Genomic DNA, 14,684 nt, shown 5'->3' with positions numbered 1-14,684 from the left:
AGGCTGGAGCTCTGCAGCTGTCTGACGTGAGTTGTTTGCTCAGTCTCTCATAAAGCTGAAAATCAAGTTGTTCTCAGCTGAGTGAGCAGCAAAGTGTTACCATCTTCAGTGCTTACCAGTTGGGCTTCTTTGCCTTAGTGAGCCAGCCATAATTTTCAATTAGTTTAAGGATAATAAATTCAGAGAGCAATTTTGATCTCAGCTACAAAATTACTTGTGTAAATGCTTAAGACAGTTGGAGATACAAAGGAAAAATTATTCATATATAGGAAAAACAAACAAACAAACAAACAACCCAGAACACAAACTTTTAAAAATTTAGTAGAAGAGATTTTTTGTCTTTGGAAGGTTGAAATGCCTGGATCTTGCATGTAATTGCCTTACAGCTTTTGGCCAGCAGTCCAGTCCATCCCAGCAGATCAATAATCCTTTGAAGCAGAGTGAGCAGAGTAACCAGCTGGTGGTACCTGTGCTCAGTGCTCTGTGCCAGCTCAGTGAGCTCAGCCCTGGCCAGCCTGATAACCCTTCCTACAAAAGCAGCAGCAATATTTAGGGACTTTGTGGTGGTTCTGGCTGTAGGGCTCGAGGGTGGATGAGTGTGGTTAGTAAATGAAAGCCCCTTGTTCCTGAGAGAAGGAGATTCATGTCAGGGTGGCTGTGCACTGGGGATTGTGCTGCTCCCCAGGAGTCTGGGACAGCACAATCCCCTTCTCACAGCTAAGGCACTTCTGGCTGCTGATCACATTGCAACTTGCTGTCCTTTGGTGTGAAAGGTTTGCTGTTTAATTGCATAGACATAAGTGGTTTCTTGTCACCTGTAGCCAAGGCACAGTGGAATTGGAAGTTCTGCTGTGTTTGCTGTACAATATAGTTTTATGTCACTTACACAAGGTCTCAAGTCCCCTGATTTAGAAGCTTAACACCTGTCAGATTCATAGAACAAAGTCAGAATAAAAATCAATGTTCTCTTTTGTGAATTCTCTTCACTAGAGGTAATCCAAAGGCTTTATGTCTTCAATTTTGCTGGTGCATTTACTGCACATAACAATAATTATCTGAGATAAAAATCTACTGTACTTTGACTCCCATTGATAGTGAAGCTCATTACACCCCCATTATAATTATTACCCTCTTTATGTATACCTTGTTAAACACTTCAAAAGCTGGCATCCAGGGGATGCTGTTTTAAGAAACTATTTAAGTGATCAGAATGAATTATATAAGATATTAACAGTATGTTCCTTCTACATCAAATCTTACAAAATTTGGGGTGCATAATAATCAGAATTCTACAAATAATATTATTCTGTCTAACAGTTCTCTGACACTTTCCCAATATGCATTGGGAATTGCAAAAATGCAAATTTATCTCTGGGAGCAGTCCTACTAAAGTCAATATAGGAGTAAAAGCCATGGCTAATAAACAAAGGGTATCTCTGCCTGCAATACTCAAGTAAATGTATGTCCTGGAAAGTGTAGCACAGGACTAGGGGCAGCCAGCAGAAATAGAAATGGAACTAATAGCTAATAAGGCTAATTACAAAAACCCAAACCCCCAAACATTTGTGCTTTATCAGTGAAGCTGAACCATTAACTCTTGAACATGGACTCTTGACTCTAGGTATGTGACAAATTCAGCTGTGTAGTGGGGATCATTTAACCCAAAGCCACAGAGATTACCACTATCAGAAATGTTGCTTTACACAATTTGCACCTTTTTCCTTGTCATTTCTTTGACAACTGTTCTGTGACATGCAGGAGATAATGCAAACTTAGACTGAAATATGATTTTCATTTCAGTGCTGAAGAGCTTCACTTCCAAGAACACAGCATTCAATATATGAAAGCCTGCTTTTCTATTAAAGACAATTGAATTTTTAGAAATGTATTTCTGCTCTGCAAAATGACTCTTAAAAATTGAATTCTGAAGTGAATCATAGGGCAAAATGAGTTTATTTAATAGCAGGACAAGACTATGCTGGTTTGGAAAATGTAGCAAAAGTCTCTACAGTTTAGGCATTGCTATTGACAGTTCTGTGTGGATGCTGTACTGTTTAGCAGTTGCATGAACCTGGTATACAGGTATTTTACATGCCTGAAGATGCTCTTTGTAAATAATGGACTACAGAGTTGGTCCAAAGAATGAAATAAAGTTCACAAATACATCAAAGCAGGTCTTGTAGAACCAAACCCTTATTTAACTCACTGTGGTAGAATTGGTTGTGCAGAGTTTACTAAAACCAACCTTTTAAAAATAGGGTTTTTTGTACTGTGAATATACATCAGAGGTATGGTTAAAAAAAAGAGGCAATTTAAAAATTTTTCTGACCATATTTGGACCAAATTTTAATGCACTTCATTTTTTTACTCCCTGGAATAGCAGTATATATATCCCCAGTATATTTTTGCTGAACGATTGTAACAGTAAAGCTTACCTGAGTGAGTAAAAGCAGCAGTAAGATCTAGGATGTTTGCTTTGCATCCTAAAATTAATACTGAGATCAAGCTGTTTATACTGGAGGTAGGCCCAGATCTATTTTGGAATCACCACTTCTGATTCTCTACAGTTTTGTTACTTGGACTGAGATCTTATTTAACTTGTCATATATTCAAGTGTATGAAAAGATCATGCCTGGAATGCCATGCATGAAAATCTAATCTGCAAATACCACGCGTTCGTGCTCTCAGCTTCTGGTTATTTATTAAGGAGCAGCTGCTTCAATTAAACATTTTACTTTTGGTCACAATAAAAAACTAGTAATAGTTTGACTCAGTACTGACATTTTTAAAAGCATATTAAATATTTAAACAATTTTTTTTCTGCTGATGGCTAAGAGAAGCCTCTAGTTACTTCATTTGTTGGTGACCACATAAGAACACTGGAGAAGGTATTTTTAGATGGAAGCAAACACTGTCCCCTCTTGCTTCTTCTGGATATAGGACACTTTCTGATTTCATTCTAGTTCCAAGAGGAAATAAAAAATGGGGTGCAAAATGAAATATCTGTATATTGCCCTGATCTTCAAAAATGCATTTAATAACAGAAAAAACTATAAACATTTGCTGTATTTTTAAGGAAATAAAAGTCCACAGAATAGCGAGATGAACTTTGTATCCATATATGCATACCCCTCTAAAGTAGCTGCTCATTTGCACTGATTCCTTGTTTTTGTTCTTTTAGATTTTTGCCAGATTCTGTTACTGAGTTATGCTACTCTCTTGGTTTAGAAGTGGTAGAATGTTGGGTATTTAGCATAGCTTCTTCTGTTTCTTTTCTAAATATGGACCACTTTGATTAACAGCAGTACAATTTTGATATTTCAGGTGTGTTATGGATTAAACATACATTTTGTATACTACAAAAAAATTAGATTAGCCTTTATTCTTGTTTTTCCATAGAGATGCAAAAGCTTCTGGCTCAGAAATAGGATCTTCCTCTCCCTATCCCACCTCAAATTTTGTGTTCACTTTTCTCTACCAAGTCCTTTCCCAACTCATGCAAAAAAGCAGCGATGTCTGAAGAGAAGCAATCTCTGAAACCTGGAACCTGAAATGCTGAAAGTGTTGAGGCATGAGCCAGGATCTGTTCTGCCAGCAGAAAATATGGGAGACTCTTGGGCAATTTAACGTACAATGCCAGAAACCTGGTTCTTATCAGGCAATGTCAGAAGACTTCAAAGGTTGCTTTGTGGCTGAACATTGCTTCCTGTGCTGTAACAGTGAGGCATCCAGAACAGACTGAGCATGTTCTCAGTTTGTCAGATGTCTTAGAAGGCGAAGAGGAAGGATCAGCCTTTTCTGTGTAATGCAATGGTTAATAAAAAGTGAAGGGAGTTTGAGGACAAGTGGGAAACATATTGCAGTCCTTCTGTTTTGCATTCTTGTGAGATTCAAGAAGATTTTTTTCAAGAATGCCATTTTGGTGGCAAACATATTTCCAAAAGACATTGCAGGGTTGTGGAAGGGAAGGGAAGCACCCCAGATTTGTATGTGCCCATGGTTGAGAAGGAACCGCAAATGTCAGAGGCTTTCAAAAAGACAGTTTTATAAGTAAATTATACACTTGGCATGGAAATTGGTATGTTAGTCCCTTATCTTCCCATGTAAACACAGGGGTGGATTTTGAATAAAGGGTAGAGTGAAAGAGAGAGGGAGAGACAGAAAGATCAGCAGTGCTGGCTCCAGCACTGATCCAGCAGCCTGGGATGTGCACACCGGGGTTTTGTGGAGGTAGGTTTTTATGGATGAGATTTCCCTACTCTCAAGGTAACTTTCTCTCAGTGTGCAGTTCACTCTTCTTGGCATGGTAGGAAATGGCTCAGAGCCCTTTGGGGCTCAGAGGTGGTCTTGTTTTCCCCCTGCTGAGCTGGCCTTCGGTCCATGTCTGCTTCCTGACCTCAACCCCATGGCTCTGTTATGCTGTGCTTATTCCCAGGACCCAGAACAAGGACATTTGTCCCAGAAAAGTCCTGTCCTACCTCCCCTGTGGCCCCTTCTCCAGCCCCATCCCACTGTTTCTCCCAGCATGTCCTTGCCAGTGACCCTTGTTGGCTCCGTGGCCGTCGATGTTTGAGACCTGCAGCCAGCCCCTTGTCCCCAGCCTTCTGCAGGGGTGTCTGTGCAGATGTGCAGCAGCAGAGTGTGAAGTGAGCCAGAAAATTCCTTACATGGGTCATTTTAGATATCCCTGTTCCCCCAGAGCTGCCCAGCCTAGCAAGGACGAGGGTGTTACTGTGGAGGAGCCAGTGAAGAACAAGCCATGAGGCTTCCTGGAATAAACATGCACAGCAAATTCTCTCTGCTTTCTTAGGGGTGGTTTTAAGACAAGTCACCACACGGATCTTGTGGTTTTAAATAATTCATTCTTGAGTATTCGAGAGATTAGTAGCTTTGTAATATCTGAGCTAAATTTAGCTATGCTATATGTGAAGATGGCAACAAGTGTTCTTTTAGAGTGTTAAGTGATTGGATGGGATAATTTAAAAAATCACATATTGTTTTCTGTCTTCTTTTATGTGTTACTCTGTAAGAAGAAAATATGAGAGGATTGTCACACTTTAGTCTACCAGTGTATTGCAGTAACATGAATTTACAAATAAGTAAATGTAATATTTTTGCTTGAATTTCCTATAACTTTTGAAAAGCTGAAAGTGTCAAGTGCTCTGGGTTGGTTTTTATGCTGGTGGGTCTTTTTTTCGTTTTTTTTTTGTAATAAGAGTTTTAATAGATGTCTGTTTGGGTGTATGAAAATATGCAACAAAAGTACTCAGCCTATCTTGGAGCAATTTTTAAAAACCTTGAGCTTGAATTCTTGCATTTTTGTCAGAGTGGCTTGACATGGTAGCAAGTTTTGAGGGAAGGACTTGGTATTTATGTGTTGAGTTTTGAGCAATGCTGGGTTTTTTATGATTACCACCATACAATTAGATCTCAGGGTCCTGGGGAAATATGCCTCTGTCAGCAGAGCTGGAAACTGGGAGTTAAGGAGTCTAGTTTTGGGGTTTGCATGAAAACTTGTGCAAGTTAAAAAGGCTCTGTTTTCCAATTTTCCATAAGTAGAAAATGAATAAATGTACTTTAATTTTCTTTATAAGGGTAGCTGTGTTTTAATCCAGTCACATTTTATTTTAATTTCCTTTATAAAGTATTTTAAGAATAGTAGGTAAGCATTTTTTTATAGAGGAACAGATATTTATTGGCAGGAATTTGTCTTGGATTTACTGTAGGTTAAGGTAACTTTTCTTTGGCACCTTTAAGAACAATTTTAACAGTATAAAAATATCCACTCTGGGGAAAAATGATTACTTTATACTTCTATTGAGCTGTCGTGGAGTAACCAGAAGCCTGGAGGCTCAAAGTGCTGCTTGAGAAAGTACAGCTTTTCATTTTACAGGAGCCTGTGCCCCTGCTAATTTATGGGCAAGGCATGGCTGTAGTCAGACCTCTGTTGGATTTAGATGGTGAAAGATGAGTAGGGAAAATTTTATCTCCACTTCTGTCTTGTGCACCTAAGGCCAATATTGTTCCATCTCACTGGGTTTTGTTAAACAAACCATCTACAAGGATCAGATTTATTTAGCCATTATTGAATTACTCCAGCTCCTGTAAAATACGAGGCTCAAGCACACTAAAAGGTGATTTTGTAAATAAAGCTCATTCTGTTTCTATTGTATAAACAGAGCTTAGTGTCACAGATTCATACTTTTGTGGGCTGCAGTTGTCTCACTACTGAAGTTCACCAAATAAGGTCTCAAAACAGAGAGTGTTTAGCTTTCCAGGTGCTGAGTGAGATCACCAAGTGGTCAGATTAACTTTTTTTTGTCTAAATCTTGCCTGATAGCAAAGCTTTTCTGAAAACCTAGAGCTCTCTGTATTTGCAGTTATTTTCATCTATCAATATGATATTGATCCTACTTCTTACCAGTTCCCAAGGCCATAAATAGGAATTGATAATTTGGAAATATGTAATTGTCCCCTGTACAAGAAGAGACAGTTCTGCTGATTAGGATTTTTTTTTGTATTAATTCTGAAGTAGCTACTTTAACAATGCAGTCAAATTTATGTTTTAAAGTAATGTCCTTGCAGATCAGAACGGACATTGGTTGCTGTTACTTAGTTTGCATAACCATGATATTTTTAGAGGCATTCGTGGCATTGGCCCCTCTAAAATACAACAGAAACTGTCAGTCTGCTTCTATTTCCACTGAAATAAAAATAATTAAAGAAAGTTTGTGGAGTCCAGATTTTCAGATGAGTCTTCATGCCCTCCAGTGAAGTAGAACTAAATGCCCTTGTAAAAAGTTCCCCCATGGCTTGTATTTGATTATTTAGCTGATGCTCACAGGCTGGTACTGGTGCACTCACAGAGTGCACAAGGCTTTGGAGGTGTATTTCAGAATTTGGAGCTGCACTGGTGAAGTTTTCTAGGTTTGGGTGAGGCCTCCAGGGAGCAATTAGTGAAGCTGGTGTGTAAACACAGCATTCATTGTTGGAGTGCAGTTTGTATGTGTGGAGTAAAGAATAAACATTTCCTAGGCTTGAGAGATGTGATGTGTCCCTTCTGCATTTATAACTCTGTATGTAGGGTTTGAGCAAGTATAATCTCTTGTGTCAGGGTAGACTCAGTGTTGCTTGCAGGAATATGAAAGATGATTGTTTTCCGCAATAATGCATTCAGCTTCAATTTTTCACCCATTTTGAAAGAAAAAAGGGACCAAACTGACATTTTTTTAATGCTTTTCAATGGGTTATAATTGTAAAGATCTTTTTTTAACCTGTGTTTCCATACATTAACATAATTGAATTTATATTTTTTAAATTAAGTTTAAACCAAATTTATTTAGGTAGCAGAAGGTATGTGGGTATGGGGTTTGGCCTAGGAATATGATCTGGGACTACCAAACTCAGATGATATGCTTTTGGAAATGAGAATCTGCTGCCATGGCCCACATAACTGTAAAGCTCAGAGCAAGTTTTACAGTGTGATCACAAACAACTTTTCAGCACTTTGAGAGAAAAGCTCCCATTTGGGGTGAGGAGGTACACAGGGCACCAGGCCAGCCCAGTTTCTCTGCAGGTGCAGCCAATCTTTTGTCAGAGGAAGGGGATGACTCCCACTCACACTGGTGCCCACAGGTACCTTGGCACTGCTGATCCAGCTCCAGCGCTGAGTGCCCAATGGGCTCCAGCCCTGCTCCAGCTCCCTTCACCTGTGGCTAGTAACAGCACCAAATCTCCTTCAATGTACAGCTTTGGAGGCTTTCAGAGGCATCACTGAGAGTCCAAGGACTCCTTAAGAAAATTTAGCATCTCCTTGCTTCAAATACAGATTGCATCACCACAAGTCTACTCCCTGAGGCTTGAGCAGCTCCCTGGACTTGTGGGGATGCTTTGGGGTTTTCACTGCAGACATGTGCTTAACTGCTGACATCTATTCAGGGAGACTTGTAAATTCACACTTCTTAGTATTTTATTTTTTACAGGTTAGCTCAATTGAGTTAGGCATCTTGTTTATGCTGATTCTTGCCTGTTGGCTGCCTATGGACAAAGAGACAAGGTGCAGAGCAGCCTGGCAGTGTTTGATGACCTTCTCTAGAAAGGAGGGAGAGAGTTTAGGCAGAAACTGGTAAATGAATGTTGCAATGGCAAGTCTGCAAAAACACTGTCCTCCTTCCCTTCTCCTCCTGCCAAATCCTTAGTTTGAATGGGTTCTGCTTTATTCATCAGTAGCAGTGATTCACCAAATTCAGCTTCTCATACCAAAGAGGATCCACGTTTTCCCTAAGTTTTTACGAAGATTTTCCTAAGCTGTAAATTGTTACTGATTTAAGTGGAAGTTAAGGTGAGCCAGTAAGTTCTACTTAAATTCCCTTAGCCTGCATGGTGAACTCCTTCATGGAATGAGTCCCAGCCAGGATGAGAGGATTTCAGTTAGAACATCAGGCTGTGAAGTGATCACAGGGGAACAAGGAAACATCTTCATTAGAGCCACTGACCCCTCGAGATGGCTGCATCTCTGTAATTACAGCCATGTAATCAAGCATGGAAAGCAGTTCACGTGGTTTTGGCCTTTTGGAGTGGGTTTCTTTTCCAGAAGGTTAGTTAGCTGTTGAACTAGACTCTAATTAAAAGCATGTATAAGAATAATCAGGGGAACAACACTGAATAAAAGAAGGAAGATTTTATGAAGTGTGTCTGGGAGGAAAACCAGATGAGAACAATGAGGAAAGCAAAAATTAAGTTGTGGTTTGTCTAATAAGCCTGAATGATGTGACAGCCTGAGTGAGAATTCCCTCAGTTACCTCAGATCTTCATTTCACCTGTGCTCAGTTACAAACACTAATTTTTGGGGTTTCACACGATCTAGTGGGATCAATTTTGTAAAACTGTTTTCTTTGATTGATATTACAATGACAATAAGTAAATCAAGGTAAAACCACAGCCTAAATAAACTGCTTTTCTAGAATTCATTTTTAGATAAATATTGCTACAATCTTCCCTGGAAACCAACTTTCAGGATTCAAGAAACACTAGTTTTAATGAATATATGTAAATTATGATGTGAAATTACCCATAGGGTAATTTTCCAAATCAGTTAGCCACTTCAGTAGTTTTATTCTGTTTTTAAATAAATAACTGTTGTGCCAGTGATTTACTTATAGTTTTAAAAATACAGTTTACTGTATTTTTACTGTATATAGGTGATATTACTATCACTTTTGAAGAAAGTTTAGTTGTCTGAATTTGAAAGTGTATTTTAGTTTCTAAGCAAAAGGAAGTTAAAACTTTTCTGACCATTTCTAGACTGTTCTCATAACGTGATTATTGTAAGATTTGTTGTTTTTCTTCTGTTTCTCCTATCACTTGTTGACTTGTATTGTCCTTTATTTAGTTTGCAAGCAATGCTGGAGCTAGAAACATCTCTTTTGATCTATGATGTCTCCATCATACTTCTGGGCATAATTATGATCATAAAAATCTTTGAAACCTCCCTGCCTGATGTCTTGTTATCACTAAAGTTGAGATGTTCCATACTGCCACCATAAAAAAAATTAAATAAAGTCTATTTTTAGCCTCCAAACACTCACAGAGTAATAAAAACCACCAAACAACGCTGCCGTTTACGTCTTTGTAGCATACAAAAATATCTGTTTCATTGCAATATCTTAAATTCTCCCTTAATCTCCCAAACCCCTATGAATAAAGCATTGGATTACCAAGTAATACCCTTCATCACAAGGAATTAGGCACTTTAGCTTTAGGCTCCATCTAAACCGCTGCATTAGGAGAGATGTGACTGACGTCATGTTTTCCAAGTTCCTGTTGACTCACATGGTGCCTTCCCTCACCCCTTAAGATCTTGTTGAGATAAAATCTGTCTCCCATGACCCTCTTAATTCTCTTTTTTGGGGTGGCTTTGAGGCACTAGAGCGCACAGGATTTTCTAGCAAGGAGTAGGAAACTTAGTTCCTGTTTGTGTGTGTGCCAGAGAGTCTGTGACAGAGCTTTGGCAAGTTCTGTGATTGCTTTCATCTGGAAGTTTAGTAAGTCAGGATAATAATTTCCTTGCAAGAAGAGGGTTTTTAATTAGGACCTTGACATGTCTATGTCTTCTGTCTGCAATATACAAAAATTTAAAGGACATCCAGCTATTCCATCCTTTATACCCTCTTCCCTTTTCCCCAGCTATTATATTTTAAAGCTTGCTGTTGTACCAGGGTTTTTGTGCTTCTGTGTCATGAGTTGTGGGAAATCTATTAGAATTCATGGAATAAAACGCATGGAATACAAGTGTGTACTCAAACCCTTATTGCCTCCTCACTTCAGCAGGCTGCTAGTGAGAAATGCAGCTGGCACCTGGTCAAAACCCCTCCTGATTTTGGAAGATACTCTCACTTTTTAAGGCAGAGGAAGTGTAGGAGTCATAAATGTGGCCTTGAACTATCATACAGCCTTTAGTGTTTACAGAGAATCACATTCTTGCTAGAAGTTGTTAAAACGAACCTCAGTCCAAACCAATCTGCTTCATGACATGGGCTGTGCAATCTTATCCCATGGAAGGATTTGTGATTGCAATTATTTTTCTTCCATTTTTACAAATACACAATAGTATGTTGGATCTGCAGCAAGCATGAATTCCTTTTACAGAGTGTGTCTCCACAATCTGGATAATGGCTTTTGTAAAGCTGTTTAGTTGGGTGTTTCATGGTTTGCTGGACAGCTTTATCTTGTAGATTTATCTTGTAGATTATCGATACTGCAGTCCGTAATAGAACTGGCAAGAGTTGTATTGAATTGATTCTTTTTTTTTTTTTTTTTCCACTTCAGCACATCACCAAGCAGGCATTGACTGCTCTATCTACAAAACTGTCCCTTGGTTTCATGTTCCCCAGGGAGTTGTAACATCCTGTCATCATATGCTCAAGGAAACACCTATTGAAGACCTAATTAGGCAATTTTTTAATGGATCCGTTGAGCTTTTGCACTTTCTTCTGGTCTGTTATTTTAACATAGTAAAAGTCAAATTGACCTGTATTCTGCAGCACTGCTACACCTTTCACCAGGAAGGCTGTCAGCCTGAAAGTTGGAAAATAGGGCTTGCAGTCTGTCCTCACTTCACAGATCCCAAACACAACGTTCTGTTTATCCTTGGCACTGCTGTAAACAGGAATCTTTCTGGTCTGCTGAGTGATTATGTAAATAGGGCTTTTATAAAGCATTTTAAGCACCCAGTAGAACAGCATAACTTCTTCAGAGATTTTTCTTTTCTAATGGTAATTACATAATTGGATAGGTTTTAGGTTAATTTTTTCCTATCTGATGCGTGGATGCCAGAGTCGCTTTTGAGAATTTTTACTCAAGAATCCTAAAAATCATCCAGAAAAACAAATCTGCCAGGCTCCCCCCTATTATCAACATCCCAAAATGCCTTTGGCACTGTGTAAATGCCAAGCATTTGTTATTTGGCACTTGACTTGTCCCTTATTTCTTTGAACTCAAACATGTTGCATAAGATTGGTGAAGTTATGCTGAGCTAATAATTGAAACAAAACAAAAAACTCCCAAATCCTCCCTTGATCCAACCTTTCCAATTTCCATCTAAATACAATAAATATAATAAGTCTTTAATTGTTGTGAGAAAAACTCAATCTGCTTTAAACTTCCAGTAAGTGTTACCTAAACTTCCAATATGTTTTGTCTTTTGTTTCTGCAGGTTTCTGTTTTGCCTCTGGAGAGTTTCATTATGGCAGACCCCAGTGAACAATGACATCCTTTGACAAATACAGATGCCAAAAAGCCAGACAAAAACAGTGGCCTTGTTTCATTTTTACTCCAACACAGTGAAATGGTGCTCTTAAAGTTTTGTTATTGACTCTCACTGGAAAGAAACCCAACAATCTCCTGACCAGACCTTTTTTCCCCATCCCTCTCCCAGTGATTTTATGGATGCTTGACACAGTGACATCATGTAGTAGGCCCTGAAGTGTTGTCATAACTGAGTTGCAATGGTTTTATACACTTCTCCATTTCCCAACAGCTTTCTGTCAGTTCTGCATTCTTTTTCCTGGGGCCTGATTTTCCCATGTTACTGGCTAGCAGACAGGCTCGTGGGCTCTTTTGTTCCAACCACCTATGAAAAACGTCAAAGAGCAGATGACCCATGCTATTTCCACGCACTCTGCATCATTATCACCACTCCCATCTACCTGGCACTCCTGGTGGCCTCTCTTCCTTTCGCTCTGATTGGCTTCTTGCTCTGGTCCCCTCTGCAGTCAGCCAGGAGGCCCTACATCTACTCCAGGCTGAAAGACAAGAACCACGCCAATGGAGCCACACTGCTCACTGAATGGAAGGCAGCAGGGAGCGGGAAAAGCTTCTGCTTTGGCAGCGCCAACGTTTGCCTGCTGCCCGATTCTCTGGCAAGATTTAATAACGTTTTCAATACACAGGCCAGGGCTAAGGAAATCGGCCGGAGGATCCGAAATGGGGCGAGCAGGCCACAGATTAAAATATACATAGATTCTCCTACCAACACATCCATCAGTGCAGCGAGTTTCAGCAGCCTGGTCTCCCCCCAGGCTGGAGATAACCGCACTGTGAATGCTGGCATCAAAAGGACAACATCAATGGAGTACAAAGGAGACAACTGTGGCTCAAACAACGGTGAGGAGAACAGAGAAGATAAAGGTGGGAGTGGAGAGCCACACGAGGGAGAAGAAAACACTTGCATTGTCCGTATCAATGGAGAGGAGAACGGCCACATGTCAGACACAGAAGCAGACACCGTCAATGGCCAGGCTCATGCCAGTGGCCCAGCAGAGCCCTCACTGGAAGGTGATGCAGAGGTGTCAAAAACACCAAACCACAAACAGAAGGAAGGAGATTCTGGGAGTCTAGACAGCTGCTCTGCCTCACGAGAGTCCCTAGTCAAAGTCCGTGTTGGAGATGGTACAGTGGACCAAAGCACTGTCAACAACAAGCTCCTCTACAAAGCTTCAATCATGAAGAAGACTTCAGTGCGGAAAAAGAAACACACAGATGAGACCTTTGATCATGAGATCTCTGCTTTCTTCCCTGCCAACCTGGACTTTCTGTGCTTGCAGGAAGTGTTTGACAAAAGAGCTGCGGAGAAATTGAAAGAGCAGCTCCATCACTATTTTGAATACATCGTCTATGATGTTGGGGTCTACAGCTGCCACAGCTGCTGTAGCTTTAAGTTTGTGAACAGTGGTCTACTTTTTGCCAGCCGCTATCCTGTTATGGATGCTGCCTATCACTGTTACCCCAATGGAAGAGGAATGGACTCCTTGGCTTCCAAGGGAGCCTTGTTTCTCAAGGTAAGAGCCTTTTTGAAGCTGTAAGTATTGACTCTGTATATGTGGCAAGTTATAAAGTTACATTATTTTCGCATTTCTTTAGACTGCAACAGAGGCAATATTCAGATTTAGCTTTCCTGATATAACCTAATGGGCTATAGATATAATCTTTATAGGATTTGTAGCCTGAATATTGTGTTAAATTGATGGATGTGTCTGAAACAATGAGGGACTTTTGGAGGTAGAACTCAAGTATAATTTCAAGACTCAAAATTTGAAGTGATTTTCATGATATTTTAATTTCTTTCTTTATGGAAATCTCTGTAAGAAAATGCATAAATTCTAAGCCTCATAACATGAGTACAGTACAATGAGCATCATTGTTGGAAACCAGCTTGTGCTTGTTGTGTGTTTGTCTGGCAATCAAAAGACAATCAAATGTCTAAATGTCAGTATAATAAAACTGAAAGAATTGCAGTCAAAGGTATGGCTACTCTGCTCTCTTGCTTGCAAAAGAATTAGCAAGGAGAGATATGAAGAGGAATAAACAAGACAAACATGCCTGGGACACTGGGGAGCGCAGAGCTTTTTTGCGTTATTAACACAGTTTACATAAATTAACTGATGGTAGAGAGAACAGGAAGCCTGGGGTTGTAAGTCTATAAATCATGAAAAGCATAAAGTCTGCATTTGTTTTTTCAAGATCTAGAGGCTGCTCATGCTTAACTCTTGGGAGTATCTGGCTGTGCTCTTTCTAAACTGGAAAGTGGGATTTTCTAAGTTGTGAATTATCAAGAACCAAAAATTTTTGCCAGAGATCCAAGTCTGTAGACCCAAACCTAGAAAGATCTGAAAATGTCCAAAATACTGAATTTCAGATTTTGTGATTTAGTCACAGTTTGGAATGGGTTTCACTAACTAAATCCTGAACTTCTTTTCTAACATTGACAAAGTACATTAGATGCTCAAATTATATGTACTTTCTAGTCACAAGTCTTCAACAAAAGACATTAATAGCCATTAAGAATATGGATTGTAAATAAGGATCAGTGAGAGGCTTTGTACTCCATTTGTGGTTTTTAACCAAATCAAAAACTTTTGGTACCATGGCTTGTGTAAGAAAACCCCCAAATATTAGAATTTTGGTTCTGATAATAGTTCAGTTTTTCATGTACATTGACATAAACAAAAGCCAATCCCTATTTGAATACAGGTTTCCAAAAACTGGGTCTAAGCTCTCTATGTTGCACTCTTATGTGTTTATAAACAGCAACAATTTATTTTTTCATCATAAATTGCTGCAAGCAAAAAAATAAAATGGATCTTGGGCAGTATAAATATTTCTGGGGTCACAAAGACTACCCTTGA

The 14,684-nt window shown here is 39.4% G+C and overlaps 1 protein-coding gene across 2 annotated transcripts in view; it reads left to right on the top strand.

Annotated features, from left to right (window-relative positions):
* The window catches only part of SMPD3 (sphingomyelin phosphodiesterase 3), a 105,108-nt gene that overhangs the window by 57,532 nt on the left and 32,892 nt on the right, over positions 1 to 14,684 (top strand). For both annotated transcript variants that reach the window (XM_064723015.1, XM_064723016.1), the window contains exon 2: positions 11,714 to 13,337. In XM_064723015.1, the coding sequence (XP_064579085.1) occupies positions 12,006 to 13,337 (1,332 nt within the window). In that variant the 5' untranslated portion in view covers positions 11,714 to 12,005. The remainder of the gene's footprint in view (positions 1 to 11,713; positions 13,338 to 14,684) is intronic.

This window comes from Zonotrichia leucophrys, chromosome 11 (genome assembly GCF_028769735.1).
Source record: "Zonotrichia leucophrys gambelii isolate GWCS_2022_RI chromosome 11, RI_Zleu_2.0, whole genome shotgun sequence".
NCBI lineage: Eukaryota > Metazoa > Chordata > Aves > Passeriformes > Passerellidae > Zonotrichia > Zonotrichia leucophrys.
Note: the sequence above shows the minus strand (reverse complement) of the source record. Positions and strands in the feature narration are given on the sequence as shown.